Below are 17,415 nucleotides of genomic sequence, written 5' to 3'. Positions count from 1 at the left end.
CCAGTTTATCCATCTAGAAAGCCATTAGTGCTTGCATAGTTGTTTCTGTTTTGAGGGAGATAATGCATATGATTTCATGGAGCAGTATTGTTCTTTCAGGTTTCCTCTTTTCCCCATAGCATCATCTTCCTTTGTACACTCAAATTTTGTACATTTAGAAGCAGTATATAATATACATCTCTTAAAAATTATTTCCAGAGTTAAACGTAGTTATGGCCCAGAAGACACCTTGGATCTCTTTATCTTCCAAATCTATGAGAAACTCACCTCTCTGAGACTCCGTATCCTCTTCTATTTACTGAGACTTCAGAAGTACTTTTTAAGCAGCCAGATATGAAGACTTTAGAGTAAGGGCCAGCCTGTATTCTTCCAGACCTGTGTCCTTTCCTGTGTATAATAATGACAGAAGCTTCAGAGAAGCTTGTGCACGTGTGCTCTTCCCCTCCAAATAATCCTCTCCTTTTTAGGTGGATCCTGTTTGCAGTGGCTTTCATGAAGGTTAGAGAAAACTGCGAGGGCCAAAATGTAGGAGGGAGATACTGAACTTTCAAGAGATTTACCTACTGACTTTAAGTAGCTCTATTAATCACTGTCTGTGAATGACAGAAGCTGATGCCATTAATGCTTCTTTTTTGGAACTGTGAAGAATAATCCTTCCAAAATATCTTACAACGCCTTTTTGTTGGCTCCTCTTTATCTAATACCTGTATCTAGAGAAAAGTGAGCAGAATGTGACTCACTCCAGCTAACAGAGATTTCATACAATTAGGAAAATTAGTGAAAACTACCATTAGAGGTTTAGTAGACCTCTGATAAGATGGTCTGGCAGCTCTAGGACCTAGTATAATTAGTTAACATTAATGTTTTATAGGACCATCTGCTGTTGGCCATCATAGATAAATATTTTTTGACTGCCCTTCATGACTTTGTGGCCCTTAGGACAATAATTTCTGTTTGAGGTATTAGGCTACAAAAAAGTTGGGTTGAAGTTAACCAAAGCAGTAACCTGTTTGTTCACACTGACTTGAACATCTTTGTCAAGAACTATTTGGAAATTCGGGAGCCAAATGACTTGTAACCTGGAAATACAAGCATCAGTTTTACATCCTTTTTAAAGTCTCCTGGTAACTCCTTGCTGCTGATCATTAAGTATGAATCTTTTATAAATTGAGTACGGTTTTAGGTCATATAGAATAGCACTTATTTGTTTCAGAATTGTTTTGTTTTTTCATGTTTGACAATAGAACTTTCATGGGTTACTTTGTTTCCGTAACATTTTTTTTGTATACTTTTGAGCTCAAGTTGGGTGACTTTCAGGGTAATAAAGTTGGGGAGATTTTTTTGCTTGGAATTGGGTATTTTAGTTCTTCATAATCAGAATTCTTGCTGCCAAAGCAAACATTGTTACAAAAATTACCTGAAAAAGGTAAAAAAAAAAAAAACAACGAACTAATGATAATATAAAAGATCTAGTGATATATCTAAAAAGATGTTATCCTACTCTGCACTGCAGGCTTGTTCTTACAGAGTATTAGACTTTTGCTTTTCTTATATTTCAGTTATGGAATAAGCCATTTGTCAGGCCTTGTGGGCCTGACAGAGCTCCGCTCTGGTAGAAATTCTGTTACTGGCCAAAACAAATACATCTGATATTATCTTGTGTTTGACTAGCTTTATCTTTTACAACTCTTATGATTTATTATTGTGAAACAAGCCTCTGTCATCCTTTATCCAGTAAGAGAACTGATACTCTGATACAGTTTTTTTTCTGTTTATGTGTTGTTCTTCATAAGAAAAAATATTTTTCTCATTACATGTTTCTGTAAGTTTTATGTATGTTTGCTCTGAAATTTTGAAATACCAGAACACTTTCTCTACATGATCAATATGCATTATATAATAGTTTTATTGAATGTCTAATTTAGTACTATTGCATAAACACACATAAACAAAGAAATGCATGAATCTGCTCTGATTAGAAGTGACTAAAGAATATCAGAGAGGCGGTGGATGCCCCATCTCTGGAGACATTCAAGGCCCAGTTGGATGGTGCTCTGAGCAACCTGATCTAGTTGGGGATGTCCCTGCTCCTTGCAGGGGGGTTGGACTAGATGACCTTTGAAGGTCCCTTCCAACCCTAACCATTTTATGATTCTATGATAATATAAGACTAGTTTCTATTTTTCCTGTTCTTTTTAAAACTCTGAAAATCTGAGCTTAACAAATATCATAGAGATAAGTCAGGTTGTGTTGTATTATCCTGTACTGTTATCCAGGTCTTCATAAAGTAGTATAAAAAGTTAACTTGACATAAGTAAAGCCCAGAAGCCTGCAAAGCACGAGACTAAGGAATCCACCAGAGTTAAAGCATATATCACTTTCGCAAAGATTGTAAGCGAATTGGCAGGTCAGCCCACTCCGTAAGCCATGAGAATTGGATAAATGCAGAGCCGTGTGTTACTAACTGTGTTTCACAACTAAGGCTCTGTCTACCCAATATGGAAAAGGAAGTATTTATAAAAGTAGCTTCTTGTCTTGTCAAAACCTTTCCTCTGGATTTCCACAGCAGCTGTGCAATGTTTTGTCCTTGATAGTTACTGTTCATTCCAGCTGCAATTCAGGGTAGTGGAAATGAATATCTGCAGTTTATCAAAGCACATTGTAATGAAAAGTACCTGGAAGCTTTTATTTATCTAAACTAATGTTTTATTTATATATATGTGTGTGTATATATATATAAGCTGGCCTTTAAGTATGAACTCTGAACTCTAGAAAAATATCTTTGATCACCTTCTACAGGAAGTCTTTCAACTAAGGGTGCTTATTGTCTCTCTCAGCTGGTGATAGCAAATCTACCTAAAATCATTCTCAAAGATCACCAGGAAAGGTGACATCAAATAAGCAGAAATGAGATTTGTTGTCATGAGAGATGACATTTTAGTTTGCATACAACTCTGGCTTCATAATCTGCCCCTTCAGAAAAGGGGCCTTATATTAGCCACTGCCTCTTTTGAATGCTCTTCTGCCAGCGTACGGCAGGGCAGCAAACAATCTTTAGGCCTTTTAGGACCTTTACATGTCAAAACAGCTTAGATTGTAGTACCCAGTAGCTAACTAAAGCAGATCCAGAAACACTCATGTCAAGGACTTTCAGAAAAGTGTAGTCCTTAAGAGACAATCTGTCCATCAGGCTCCATTTCTCCATAGCTGTGGGTAAACCTTCCTTCATTAGCTGGAAGGAGTTGATGGGAATGTAGATGATGCTTACAGAGACTTCTAAAATAGCAAGAAGGCCATGTATTGGTGAGGTAGGCCACTGACCTTGGTCATTTAGAAGTAGCAGAAAAAATGAAACTGAAGCGAACAGGTGGAATAGTCAGGTTATGAAAGTACAGAGCAGAAAGTTGAAAATAGAGGGAAAAGTTGTGTTTACTTGCTTTCAGGCCCCTCCAGCAACCTTCTCAGAGTTTGCATGTTGTGATGGAGGAGAGAAAGTACATGAAAAATCATAATGTTCTTGGTTTTTTTCTGTCAGAATATACTTACATTTAGCTGATTACAAAATGCAAATTAGTTTTCGTGTTTCCGTGCTCTGTTACACTTGTGCATGCTCAGCTGACATAAGATGATATCCAGTTAGTGAAAAAATTGCTATTGCATTTTATTAAGATCCTCTGAGATTAAGTTATGATTACTTGAACTATGTGATTATCATGGATATGAATTCTATATATTGTACCTGTTTTAACATATGTATTACATTAGATTTTTGTCTCAATGTTTAAAAATAACAAATGGCTTTTTTTTTTTTTTCAATAGAAAAAACAAAAGAATATTTTGCGGATAGGAATTCAGAGTCTGGGTTCCATGTTGTGGGGTGAGGACATTTGTAGCAGTGATACTCCTGAAGATATTCATAGCCTTACAAAATTTCTGTATGTTCTCCGTGGCCTCCTCAGAAAATCTCTGTCAGCCTGCATAGTCACAGTGCCTGCTCACCTTATCCAGGTAGGAATGCTGTCTTTGCTGTTTTTCGTAGTTGACACATCAGTTAGCAAGAATTTAAAGTTTATGGTAAGAAAATAAATGCAATTTTTGACATTTTGAAACCTCTTTTTGTTCAAAGGGTGAAGTTAAAACATAAGTTCACTGTAGTGTTTCTATACTTTCATCTTTTTTTAAAAACTGTCAAAATTTCAGAAACTGTAAAAAAGCAAAGAGAATCCTGCTAGTAATTTCTTTTTTATTTTTTTAACAACATCCCTATGCACTTTTTCACTGCCTTCAAACACTGTAGAGTTTCAATACAAGACATTTCAGTCCACTGTCTGCATCTGTCATACTCATTATGATGATGTGTGATCTTGTTCTTAGAGCCAGGAATTGCAAGATACAGGTTTACTCTTTAGTTCTATTATGCCCTTGTATTGAGACCAGGAGCAAACCAGTTATGGTATCAGAGTAATTTTCCCAACTGCAAAATCAGAAGCTGCTAACAGCACTTTTCCTGAAAGTATATGGAGACTTAAATGTATCTTCTGGAAATAAACTGTTTTAGCGAAAGGAGAAATGTAGATAGTGGGGTTTTTTTCTGCAAGTGGTAACATAACTTACAAAAACAAATTTATTTTTCATGATGAACAGAGAGCCTATAACTTAGGTATTAGTTTGATTTGATTGTGGTTAAAAAGTATTAGATAAAACCTCATATTATGAAAAATGTTTTCGTAGTAGGTGAGTTTATCGTTAGATTAAATCCTATATTAGGTAAGTACATCACTCTCACTTATGTATTCCATTTTGTCAAAGTATTTGAATACCTGCAAATGTTATTTATCCAGATACCTGATGCACTTACTGCTTCAAAAATAACAGCATTTATTTTCTAGTTTTACCGTTGGCATCAAAAGTGTATGAATATTCCTCTTGCAGTGTGAACCTCAATATCCTTACTTAGCTGTTTTTAAATATTAGATGGCAGTGTGCCTTCAAAAAGGTTGATAGTAAAATTTAATGAATAGAATTTTTGAATGTAAAACTAACATCCTTCTTTTTCCACATTGTAATTATCTGTCCATAATTGAGACATGCAATAGGTTTAATTGTATTCTTTTTTATATATTCTGTCAATAAAAGGTATGATAATATTTTAGAGAAGTAGTCCAGAAGTGTCTTTAAGAAACAAACTGAAAGGTGAAGTTTTTTGTTTGTGGCGAACTTATGTGGGAAGTTGATTTTGGTTTTATATTTATAAATCCCGTGTAAATCAATTCCTGTGGAGTTAGGATTGAAACTATATCTCTTTAAGTAACTGACTTTTTCATTTTAACATGAATTTTATTTTTATTTTACAGCAAGTGCTAGAGTATTCTGAATTTTTTTAAATGAAAATTATTTCTAGAACCTTAGCTTAGCAGTCTTTAACAAATGACAGCATTAATTTTTTTTTTGAAATTGTTAAACTTCATGTATCCTTCTTTAAGCACGAAACTATGGAGAAAACTGTCATTAGGAGGAGCAAAGCTGCTGAGGGTTCCTTATACCCTACATTGCTCAGTTCCCAGAGCCCTGCTGTGTAGTTGTTCCACTCTCCAAGAAGCCTGTTAAAGAGCCCCTGAGAGCATGTGTACAGCCCTCCATGTTAATAGTTAATTGGTGAGGATGGCAAGATGAGAGGACAGCCGAACATGTGGTCTCTCAGGCTCAAGCCGTAGACAGACCTTTAGTTATAATAACAGCAGCTGCTCACATTCTCACAGCCCAGCTACTCACCATTCTGTTACTGAGGTTTCTTGCTGGATTAAAAAAAAAGTAAAGAAAATATCTTTTATTTCCAAGAGAATAAGAGAGGGATTTTTTTTTTTCCAGGAGCATTTCTGTATATGTATTTAATTTGATTAGTATAAGTTCTAGCATATGCTTTCTCTGTTGAACTTAAAGTCAGTGCACTGAAGGCAGAGAAAATGCACGCTATTTTTCTCAAGGTGTAGTGAATTCCACATTGATTCCCTAAACTACTGTTTCTGTATTTTTATGTTATCTTTTGCCTCCAACTGTATTAATTAGGTGGTCTGCAAGTAAATTCTTCACATGAATAATTTCCATGAAGTTAAATATAGGTTCAAAATCACATTTTAATGAAGGTTTTCTCAACATATACAGAAAAATAGTTTCCTTTTTCACCTGCTTTGTCCTGAAAAGATAGATTTTTAGTGGTGACTCATACCATATCTTGTCTCTGTTAACCCCCAGTACTAGTTACTCCAGTGACAAAGAAATAAAACTTAAAATTGGTAGTACTGGTTTTCAGCAGAGACAACATCTTTCCAACTCAGACTAGTTCTATTTTTATATGTAGTATATGAATAGTGCATATATATATATATATGGACTATATGTAGCTCTAGTTTGAAATTTGTTTCTTTTATGTATTTTGCCAAATACTTTGCATGTTGTACTGTGACAGGGAGTTCCACAAATAAATTCTACCTGGTTGCTTTCCTTTTCAGAAAGTTTAATTTTGCTTTTACTTTTCATAAATTACATCTTTGTTCTTGGCTGATGAGACAATAAGATGAAGCTCCCTATTTTATCTTTTCTGTATTCTGATTGTTTTGTATTTTTTCTCATACTACCTCCTTAGCCTGATTTTAAGCAGTCACATATCTTTTAATAGTATTTTACTTTGTTACAGTAACATAATACAATAATACTATTATTGGTTTTTTAACTTTTTCTACATTCTGATGTCTGCTTTGTCTCTGTGGTGACTATGGAACAGTATTTTTTTTTCTTGATGCTTTTCCCTTTGTGGTACACATCCATCAATGTGGCTCTGTCATTATCCTAGCTATTCATTGGATGCAGTAACTTTGAATTGCATTTATCCAAATATGATGCTCATTCACTGAATGTGAACATGAACAGACACTGAATGTCTTCACAGCCTTCTGTAAGGCTGTATTTTGGTAAAAGACATAAATTATTCTGAAAAAATCTGGTTGTGCACAGAGTTTTTTCAGAATAATATAAAGAAATTGTAGTCCACTAAGGAACACAGAATCTTTGTCTTTTATTGGTGAAACTTCTAGTGCAAACAGTGCATGAATAAAAAAGAAAATTCTCTTTTCTCAACCACAAAAATAGGAATACATTATTCTGGAAGAGGATTTCAAGAAAATGATACAAAAAAAAAACTTATCCAATTATGAATTTTATTCAAATAATATGTGACAAGTTTTACTTGATTGATATTTTCTACTGATTGAGCATACTCTTATCTTACACTGTCTGTCAGGTAATAAATATTGAGATACTTACAAGTATGATTAAAATAGTTGATGAAAGGTTATTTTTCAAGTCTTTTTCTTGCTCCTTGAAAATGCATTGTGCCTATGAATTCAGACAGTGCGTTTGAAAAGGGAAAATTACTTCCATTTTTTAAATCTAGCATTGATCAGGGAGGGCAGACTGAAGAGGGATTTCATTTGTTGTTACACTTTCTAAATTTAAGGAGTATTATAAAAACAAGTCAGGACTCTTGTTCTGTATGTTGATAATCTGTGTGGTTTAGTACCTAATTAAAAAAAAAATGTGCTACAGAGTGTGACTTAAAGGACTTCAATGTCACAGTTTTATACCTGCAAAAGCACTAAGTTAGATTTTAAAATATTTTCCTATTGTGTTTTAATCTTTTAATTTAATTGCTAGAAATAATTGGTAAATCCAGAAACACCTTTTCCCCAAAAATACTAAGTAATATTTGTAATTCTGTCCCTGTTCTTCCCAATTTTATATCACTTAAGTAATTTTTTTAAAGTAGGTTATTATTTTCACTGGGAGAAAGCGTAACACGTTTATTAAAGCCATCCTTTATTTTGAACTTGAAGCTGTATTAGTGGTAAGGACTAACAACCATATTAGTCAGCATGTACCAAGGGAAATTAATTGACTAATGAAAAGTCAGTATGAATAAGTCTTGCTACAGAACCTCTCCTCAGAGTCTGAAGTTCTGTTTAGCAAGGTCTTTTCATTATTTCATCCAGTATGTTAAAAAATTAATTTCCTACAATATTAATGTTTTGATGCTTTGAATTCACTGAAGTGCATAAGTTCCTGTATGTTTCAGTGTAGAAAAATTCAGAAACAAACCTTTTCACATCCATGGCCTTTTGTGTTCACACTGAGTAGTTTAGCAGCTAAACTCAAAGTCAAGCAATAGAGTGCTTTAGAATCCATTGCTAATGTGGGATCATAAGATGCGAACTCCTATAGCTTGTGAATTTGTCACAATTTGAAATCTTTATTCCTGTGACAAGAGCTAGGAGTGATTGCCTGCCTTAGAACTCTTAACTTCTGAGAGTTCACAAGCATAAAATGCTGAATAACCTCCAAATATATTTGATGATGTAGCCATTGCACGGAAATTTGTATTGAGATCAAATGCCGTGGAGTTTCTATGTCATAGTTAAACAAGCTTTCAAAATTCTCTGCAAAACTTAAACAAATGAAATGGTCTTTATATTTTTTATATATGGGGTTTTTTTTATGTTGTGTGTGGTTTAAGAACCATACAAGAAATATTGAAAGTCATGAGTTTATGACATATATCCGTGGGTTATACACATAGTTTTCAGATATGAATATTCTGATTTGGATATTCTAGACATTCTTAAAAACATCTTTAAAATTATGATTGAGTAAGAAGCTCAGAGAAGTATACAATTCAAAATTTAAATTGTGTGATAGTAAGTCATTTTGTTTTCAGTTTCTATTATTGTTGATAGTATTTGCTAATCAAGTTACAGAAGTATTAGAAATATTGCGTTGTTTCATAAAATAAGTTTATGGTTGCCAACAGGCTGTACTCTAGCTATATCGCTTCTGATTTGGTAACAACTACCCAATTCAAAAACGAATACAATATGTGTCTGAAGCATGTTTTTGTACCCACATGATAATTGTCTTTTAACTGACTCAGCTGTATGATGATGAACAGTCACATTGTATGTTAAAATTGCATATCCAAAACAGCCTTCTCATTTTAATAAATATTAATTTTTAGGAGGACACTATATATACATCCTTATAATCATCTAATCAACACACTTTTAATATAAAAATCACTTTTCCAAAATGAATAAGTTAAACTTTAAAAGTTAATTAGTGTATGCAGCGTTGCAATTCGGTTTTACATTTTATCTGTATAATCTGAAAACTTTTACAAATTAGGTAAGATTTAGAAATAAATCTTTCAACTGCGATATTAGACCTAAACAGTTAAATATCCCATCACAGTATGGAGATAGTCATCTGTTCAAGCATATGGAATCTTTTGGCTACTGGACTAAGTAGTTAATATAATGCCCAGTGTCCAGACATGGACGCAACTGTTATGGAAGCAGAAGGGAAGAGGCTCATGTATTGAGCCCATTTGGATGCTGATAACTAAAGATTAGAAGAGTGACTTTAAATAATGCAGGGCAAAGTAGTTAGCTACTTTAAGCAAGTAATTCTGTTAGGAAATGGAAGGTAATATTGTTTTTCTGAAGTAATGCTATTTTTTTTGTTTATGTAGAAGTACAAGTTCTTGAAAAAGAATGCCATTAGCATTAAATATGGGTTTTATCTGTTGTCTGTTGTATTTCAGAGCAAAGAACAATAATTTTGTGTAAAACTATTTTATATTTCAATTACTGCATGTGTATTTCCCATCTTAAATGATTTTCAAATAACTGAATAATTAATTTCTGTGCAGTGTATGCTTAGAAACATTTTTATATGAACTTTGGTGTTATTTTAAAACCTTGAAATTTCAGAATCTAATTTTACGTCTTTTTGTTTAGACCTGCTCTATTAATTACTGTATAATCATAATAAAAAGGAATACTGCATCTTTAATGATGTTTTTGTGCCTATGTAGTTAAGCTTTAATGCTAGGGGGAAAAAAAAAAAAAAGAAAGATTAAATTAGCCTTGTAACCTCTTTCTCTTCCAGACTGATGATGGAAAATAAAAGCTCTTAGCCACAGAATGTAACACTTAGAATTAATATTTAATTAGACCAGCAAATTGTACACCGTGGCTGAAAGCTTCCAAAGAGTTGTTAGTGCCACAATTGACCTACAAGTTTAATAATAACTCACTTCTAGGAGCAAGTGCCAGTTCAGCATAGTGGAGCCACTGTAGGAAAGTCCTGTGAGATTAAAATCAGCAAACCAAATGGCAGGCGAGGATTCCTGGGATGGAGCCTTCTGGAAAGCTGGGAGCTGGAGTAGCTTTTCAGCCAGGATTCAGATGAGAACAGTGGGCAAAAAAAGCTGATCCCTCCTGTTCTGGGAGCTTCTGGTTGTAGGCCAAAATCTTAGAACAGATTTTTTTCTAAATGTTCTTACTGCAGCTATTAATTTATATCACAAATCAAGTAATGAATTACTTATCTTCATCTTTTAATTAAGTTTTAATACAAACATTATCGCTGACTTCTCTGGTCATGAATTTTACTCATGGAAGAATGGCACTCTTTTGGTATGATGTGTAATTTAATATGTTTGTGTTGCAGAATGTTTTGTTTTATAGTATCTTACTGCTACATAAAAGGGTTCTTGTTACAGTACGATATGATAAGCAATTTATCATAATACTATGAAATATGTAAATTAAATATGAAATATGTATACATTGTAAAATAGAATATTTTGACTGTTAAATAGCTTAATCTTGGCTTTCATTTTATGAACAATTAAAATATAAAGCCAGTAACTCCACCATTAGATATCCATCTTGAGCTTTAATTCTAGGGCAAATTATTCTAGTGAAATAGGGCACCATAAGTTCAAAAATGTGCAAACACACAGCAACAGACTGAGGAAGGAACATTCTACATTATTTATTGGCTAGATCCTAAATAATTAAAGAAATGCCTACTCATTAGTTAAAAATTAAAGCAGGTGAGAACCTTGCCAGCAGAGGGAGCAGTCATGTCTTTCCTTAGGTTCCCATCGTTTCCAGCCTACCCATCATTTCCACCCTACCTCTCCTTATTGCCCAGCCAGTTTCCCATCTGGACCTAGCTTTGCCAGCCTGCTCCTGATGACAGCCTATAATTTTATACTGAATAAGGGATTAGTTTTTTAAATGATTTTATACTTCAGAATCTTGCCACTTGATTACCAACATCCATTAGATATTCCTTTTGGTATGTGTGTACTATTAATTGAAATAATAGTGAAGGATCTTTTTGGTCACCTGTGAATAAAATGTGATTCACTGTTTAAAGAATTAAAGTTGCAGCAATAGTTAGCCTTTTTGAATCGATAAGCAAACTGCAATGACATTTTTTTCAGGCAAAATGGCAAAAAAAGGAACTCCTAAACCTTTTTCTTATAATTAATGATTCCCAATGGAGTCATAGGATTTTAGTTAAGCTGGTTGGTCTCGTTAATTTCAGCAGTTTTGTTATGGCTCTTTTGTGATATGACTCTCATTCTTTTAGTCTACTTTTGCATCTGTATGTTATACTACACTATAACCGACTTGTAGCATTGAATATTTTATGTGTTTAATTTTATAAATAAATATGTTCAAATGGTCATTTAATTTTTGCTATAATTAAAGACAAATAACAATATACAGTTTTCCATATATATGCTTTTACAACGATAAGACAATCTCATTAATAAGGACCAGATAGTGTTCAGTGGAGATGCTGAGCTCATCTCAGCCGAGATCTTGTACTAATTTCTTCCCAGCTCCTCACCCTTTACTGGAGAAGGGCTTATTTCATATACCCACTGCAGCAGGGCTTATGCAAGAGCCCAGAACCATTCATGGTCACATGCAGCCTGTGCTTTCAGCTACTGAATGCTAAGGAAATAGTCAGAAGAGAAAAGCTCTGAGCAGGGATTCAGCTCAAAAAGTGTCACCCTTTAATACCCTGTACATCTGGCACCTCTTTCAGCCAGGTAGTAATGGGATTTTCAGCACCCAGCTTTCTGGGCTTTGACTCCCGCATCATCTTCATAGTACCAATAAATATTTTCCTGGTACCCCACAGCCATAGATGCAGCCTCCTAAACCAAGCCTCAAGTAGAGGAGGGTAGACAGGGCTTCAACAAAAGGGTGAGATCAGTTCCCAGCTCGTTGTTGACTGGCTCGTGACTTTGGACAACGCACATGCTATCTTTGTGCTTGTTACGTGACTTGTAAATGAGGAATGCAGCACTTGCCTGTCTTTTGTAAAGCACTTGGAGATCAACAGACGGAAAGTTTGATTTAAACTACGTAGTCTTTGTTCTCACTTTTGTTTTTGTAGGGCTCAGCAGCAACTGTTACTGACTTGCTTAATATCTATATTGAGTCATCACGCATTTCACTGCTGACCTTTATGTCTTCCCTCCAATGGCAAAACAGACAAAGTTTTTATTTTGTAGGGTTCCAAAATTTGCTGGCGTTAGATTCTTTTATAGGTCAAGTAATAGACAAGTCCAGGCCATCCATTGTCAGTGAAGATCTGAAGATTTTTATTTTTTTTTCAGTATGTGATATTTAGTTTTTATTTCCTGGCTGATTATTTTACCTGAAAATTTATCTGGAATTTTTTAATTGAATACTGTGTCATCCACCTTTATCTAATATATTTGATAATTGCATTGCAGAGTTCCCACAGCAGTGACAGTGTTTTAGGTGTAAGATAAGGAAACAATGGCTCAAATATTTTGACTTTTTACGAAAAATAAAATACTTGTTCTAACTAGTTTTACAGTTTAGAGACTCTTGAGTTTTTATAGACTGTCAAGACAAACATTATTAAAAGCAACTTTAAGAGAACAACCAAAATCTGGAATTAATACATCGTGTAACATATTGCCCAACAGATGCTTTGTTACTCCCTTCCTATTTTTACGAGTACATTGCATCTAATTACCTGCTCAGGTCTTCACTTCATGTCCTTTCTTTGCTTCTGTAACTTGTATAAAATTATTCAAAGATACTATTAATTGCTTGAAATTAGCTAATGTAATACAGTGTACATATTAAAAAATCAACCAAAACCAGTGCTTCTCTGATTTCAGCTATATGAACAGATATTTATAGTCAATAAGGTTCTTCAAAGGTAAAAGAAGATGCCTCATCAGTCAGAATCCCTAAATGTGGATTTCTCATCACTGAAGGCATTGTAGTTTGTAGACAATCGTTGAAGTATATTTCTAGGATACCTGTCTTCCAGCAAAGACATCATGCTTGTATTCAGTTTTCTTGTGATATTGGTACAGATTTCTACATACCAAAATTTGTTCATGTACTGGTGCTTGTCTTGTATTCCAGTGGTCTGAGTGTACATTCATTTTAGAGCGAAAATTCAAAGTTCAGTTAGTAGATTTGGTGTGTGCAAGCAGTGAGAACAGTGCTAATCAACTTGGAGTCACAACAAGTATAGAATTTTATACTTTACAGTCTTTGTTAGTTACTGATAGAACACTTTTTAGCAGAGCAGTTATTATCTTTTATTTTCAGGATTTGTGAATGATGAAAAAGTGCAGAAACTATCTCTCAATAAAATTAGTACAAGGGTCTAATACCTAACTTCTTTTACCAAAATAAAAAGTATGGGGAAATCTGTGATTTTCTGAGCAGTAATTATTAACAAATGGTGATAAATATTTCAGCCATGTTTCTTAATAATTTATCTTTTCAATTTAAAATCCTTTGGAGATTAAGTAGTAGTGACAAGTGGTAAATATTTGTCTATTTTGAAGTCATTACCACATCATTGTGTGATAATCTCTCAGAAAATATCAGATTTACTTCATCTATTGAATATCCAGCCAGTGTTTCGTTATAGTCCACTGTGGCTGCCTACATTATAGTACTAAACTTACTTCAGCTTTATGACGCAATGTAACAGAAACAAAAAAAAAGCCACAACCAATTTATAAGCTTTTTTTTAAAATTCACAGACCAAAATTTGCTTTAAGTTCGTAAGGTTCGTATTACTTTACATGGACTTGCTTGCTTGCTGTTTGTTATTGAGACCTTCTTTCAAAGTGTCAGGATTACTGGACTCACCCGTTGGTAACAACACAAATTGTTGCCTACAATTGTGATTTTACCTAGACTTGGGGGAGTGTCTGAATTCATCTTTAAATTCTGTGCTGTCATACAGAATATACGCAACTCACCGTTTAAACTGGGTGTTGTCCCAGTGCTAGCAATTGTTTGTAAGTAGTTTTTTAGGTAATGAAACCCATTTTAGAATTCAATGTATTAACTCTTAATGAAATACTTTAAAATAAGATCGATGATGAGATTAGTTTGCCAGAATATAAAGGTACAGAAGTTAAATATAGCGCTCTACCAAAATATAGGTCTAATGACTCTTTGAAAAGAGACATAGTCTTAAAGTATCTTATTTTCAATGCAATATATAAATCAATATTATAATTATGTTAATGTCTTGATCAAAATACGAATGCAAATATACAAAGCCCATGTGATTCAAGAGCTTAATATATCTATACAGGTGCTAGCTGGATCTCTCTGTCAATCTTTAACATGAGTCTCTTATTTTCCTTTTAAATTTTGAGATTGTTTATATGTACTATATAGAAAAGTTGAAACCATTTTAAGAAAATTTTCCATTCTTTGACTTTTCTTTACTTAATGCAGTGCAAGGACTGAGAATTTAAATATTTCTGTTATGTAAATTTTGTACATATTTTTGTTACCTAGATCTCTGAGTCTTAGAAAATCTTTGACAGGAAATCAGAGGAGAACTAGAAATTAGAGCAGAGTAGAAAAGACAGATTCTGTTTCCTGATACAGAATCCAGATGAACCAAGATTAATTTGATTAATAGTAGTAATGATAACATTGTGGTACATTAAGAACTCAGTCCAGTAGTACACACAGTATTCATTTCAGCATGTAAGTTTGAGCATACAGGCTATACGTGTGTTTGCGTTGGTAGAATACCGTGCTTTATACTCAGGCACAGAAGATGGTACATTTTTAACTGCTTTATTTGTAAATAAGTATTTTTAAACACACACAAATAATTACTCAAAGCACTGAGGATTCTGCAAATAAATTAGTTGGACAAAGCAATCTTTTTCCATAATTGCCCTTCCCAAAAGCTGGTTAAATACATATGTATAGTTCCCATTTACGTATCCAACTAGCTACATGGATTTTCTTCAGAAATTGTTTTGGAAGTACACTGTTGTTGAGTTCAAATATTGCAAGTTTATGGTTGAAAGAAAATGCCTGACTAAAACAGTGAGCACAAAGTAAGATATAGAATGGATGCCCAGCCCAGCCTGCACAACAGGGTTGCTTCCATGTTGTTAGAATAATTACATTTTGGCTGAACTGACTAATTTAGAAAAACTGCAGTACATCTAGCAAGACTGAAAACTTTCCAGGACTGGGTTTGGGTTGGGTTTTTTTTATTTATTTTTTTAGTGTAATTTAAAACAATACCTCTTCTAGCTGCCAACAAACTCTTTCACTGAATCTCCCCATTCCTGGCTTCCCTCCTAACCATGTCCTGGCTCACCTCCAGAGCTGCCAAGTTTATGCCAGAAGCAGGAGGTAGATTTGTATGGGGCTGAAGGAAGATCTGGAGCTCTGTTAAATTTTCAAGCCCAGATGGGGCAACATGATTTGTGTGTTTATGTCAGTATGCCATACATCACAACTATCTGTGTGCTGACGTCAGCTTTGATTGGACATTAATGTGCTGAACACTGCAAACTAGAAAATACATGATAGATACAGATCTGTGGCAACAATGCCACATAAGCAAATGTCTGTTTGGTGTGGCGGTTCACAGTGCAAAGTATTTCCCAAGATACACTGCATTAAGCCAGGAGAATATTTTGACACACTTTAAAAACAAAAATAAAATCAACATGGGCAAACAGACTACAGTTTAATAAAGCAAACCTGTTCAGAAGAAGAGCTGAAACCGGCATATCAATGTGTGTTTCATTAGGCAAATATTGAATTTCCTTCATGTTAGCGATGAGGATGCCTTGCTGATGGTTGAGCATCTTTCTATCCACAGTTTTTGTGACCCATTGTTATCAAAAGCAGCGAGCAAAAACATTAATGGATAGCAAACATTTTTTCAAATGGTGGAATATTTTTTCTGTACCAAGAATTTAGGTTAACTTCCAGAAATCATCAGTGTTTATTTATTTATGTAACAATTTTGTTTTTCTCGCTTGTACAAGTAACATCCAGCAGCCTGCTGAAGAACTGGCAAAATACGGTAATTTCTGCTCTGTGGATACATATATGGAGGTCTCTGGCTACTTCAGATTTATATTGATACCATTGTTATGTCATTGCCACTGTAGAACAATGTGACCAAAAGTTTACGTTAAAATATAGTATGCTGTCTTTCTGTTTCTAAAAGAGGAAATAATTTGCAAGTCAGCTTTAATATTTAATATAATAACAAAGTTTAGAGATTGATATATAGGCAGCGTTCATCTACCTCAGATCACTTATGTTATTCCTCAGAAAGGAAATTCTGTTGTATAATGCTGCTTTATTGTTACTCATCATTAGACTTAGTAGATAAAATTGAAGTTCCCTGATTCCGTAGGGATAGATCGTCTTGGCCTGTGCACAAGTAGCAGCTTTGAAAAGAGACCAGTCCCCAGGATTTAGTGCCATCTGGCCCATAAGGTGGGGAAGGGAGGGGGTGTAAAGGTGGCTTTAGGCCTTGTAACCTGAGCAGATTGGGCTGTGCAGGACAGGCCACAAGTTGCTTTACGCAGAATTCAGATTATTCTTTGGTGTTCACCTTTCACGTCTGTTTCGTAGGCCTTTCTGTGGCTAGGAAATACGCTGTTACTGAAATGTGGGTTCAAGAATGCAATCGGTGTGTTGATCACCATTTTAATAAACCTGTGTGTCAATACAATGCATAGACTTTCCTGACATCCAGGGATTTTTCCCTTCTCTCTGCTCCTAATTACTTTATAAATTGTTGTTATCAAATAGTTTACCAGTATTTAAATTGACCTTTTATAATAAGCATCAGTCATATAGTTTGTGAAAGAAGTGCAAAGTGTACAAAATGCTTTGAAACTAATGTGTGTAGCACATACAGCCATCAAGAACAAGAGTATATCGACTGTCCAGGCAGCTTTAAGATAACTACTTGTTATCTTAAAGGAGTATTTTATTTTTTATCACAGATTTGTCCCTTTTTTTTCTCTCATTAAATCCTGACATCATCAAAGCGTTTTAAGGACATTTTATCCTGAGTTACCTCTGAAGATCTCTGTTGTGATCTTTGAATGTGCTTTCTGCTATATAAAATTAAGTAGAGGAAACTATGTGGAAAACAACTTATTTTGGGCACCTGACAGTACGTTGTTGCACAAGACATAAGGCATCACTT

General features: G+C 34.3%; 1 protein-coding gene across 2 annotated transcripts in view; it reads left to right on the top strand.

Annotated features, from left to right (window-relative positions):
* ELP4 (elongator acetyltransferase complex subunit 4) overlaps positions 1-17,415 on the top strand; it is a 154,193-nt gene that overhangs the window by 50,754 nt on the left and 86,024 nt on the right. For both annotated transcript variants that reach the window (XM_086748886.1, XM_086748887.1), the window contains exon 7: positions 3,820-4,008. In XM_086748886.1, the coding sequence (XP_086605012.1) occupies positions 3,820-4,008 (189 nt within the window). The remainder of the gene's footprint in view (positions 1-3,819; positions 4,009-17,415) is intronic.

The sequence above is a fragment of the Chlamydotis macqueenii genome, chromosome 5 (genome assembly GCF_036417535.1).
Source record: "Chlamydotis macqueenii isolate bChlMac1 chromosome 5, bChlMac1.mat, whole genome shotgun sequence".
Taxonomy (NCBI): domain Eukaryota; kingdom Metazoa; phylum Chordata; class Aves; order Otidiformes; family Otididae; genus Chlamydotis; species Chlamydotis macqueenii.
Note: the sequence above shows the minus strand (reverse complement) of the source record. Positions and strands in the feature narration are given on the sequence as shown.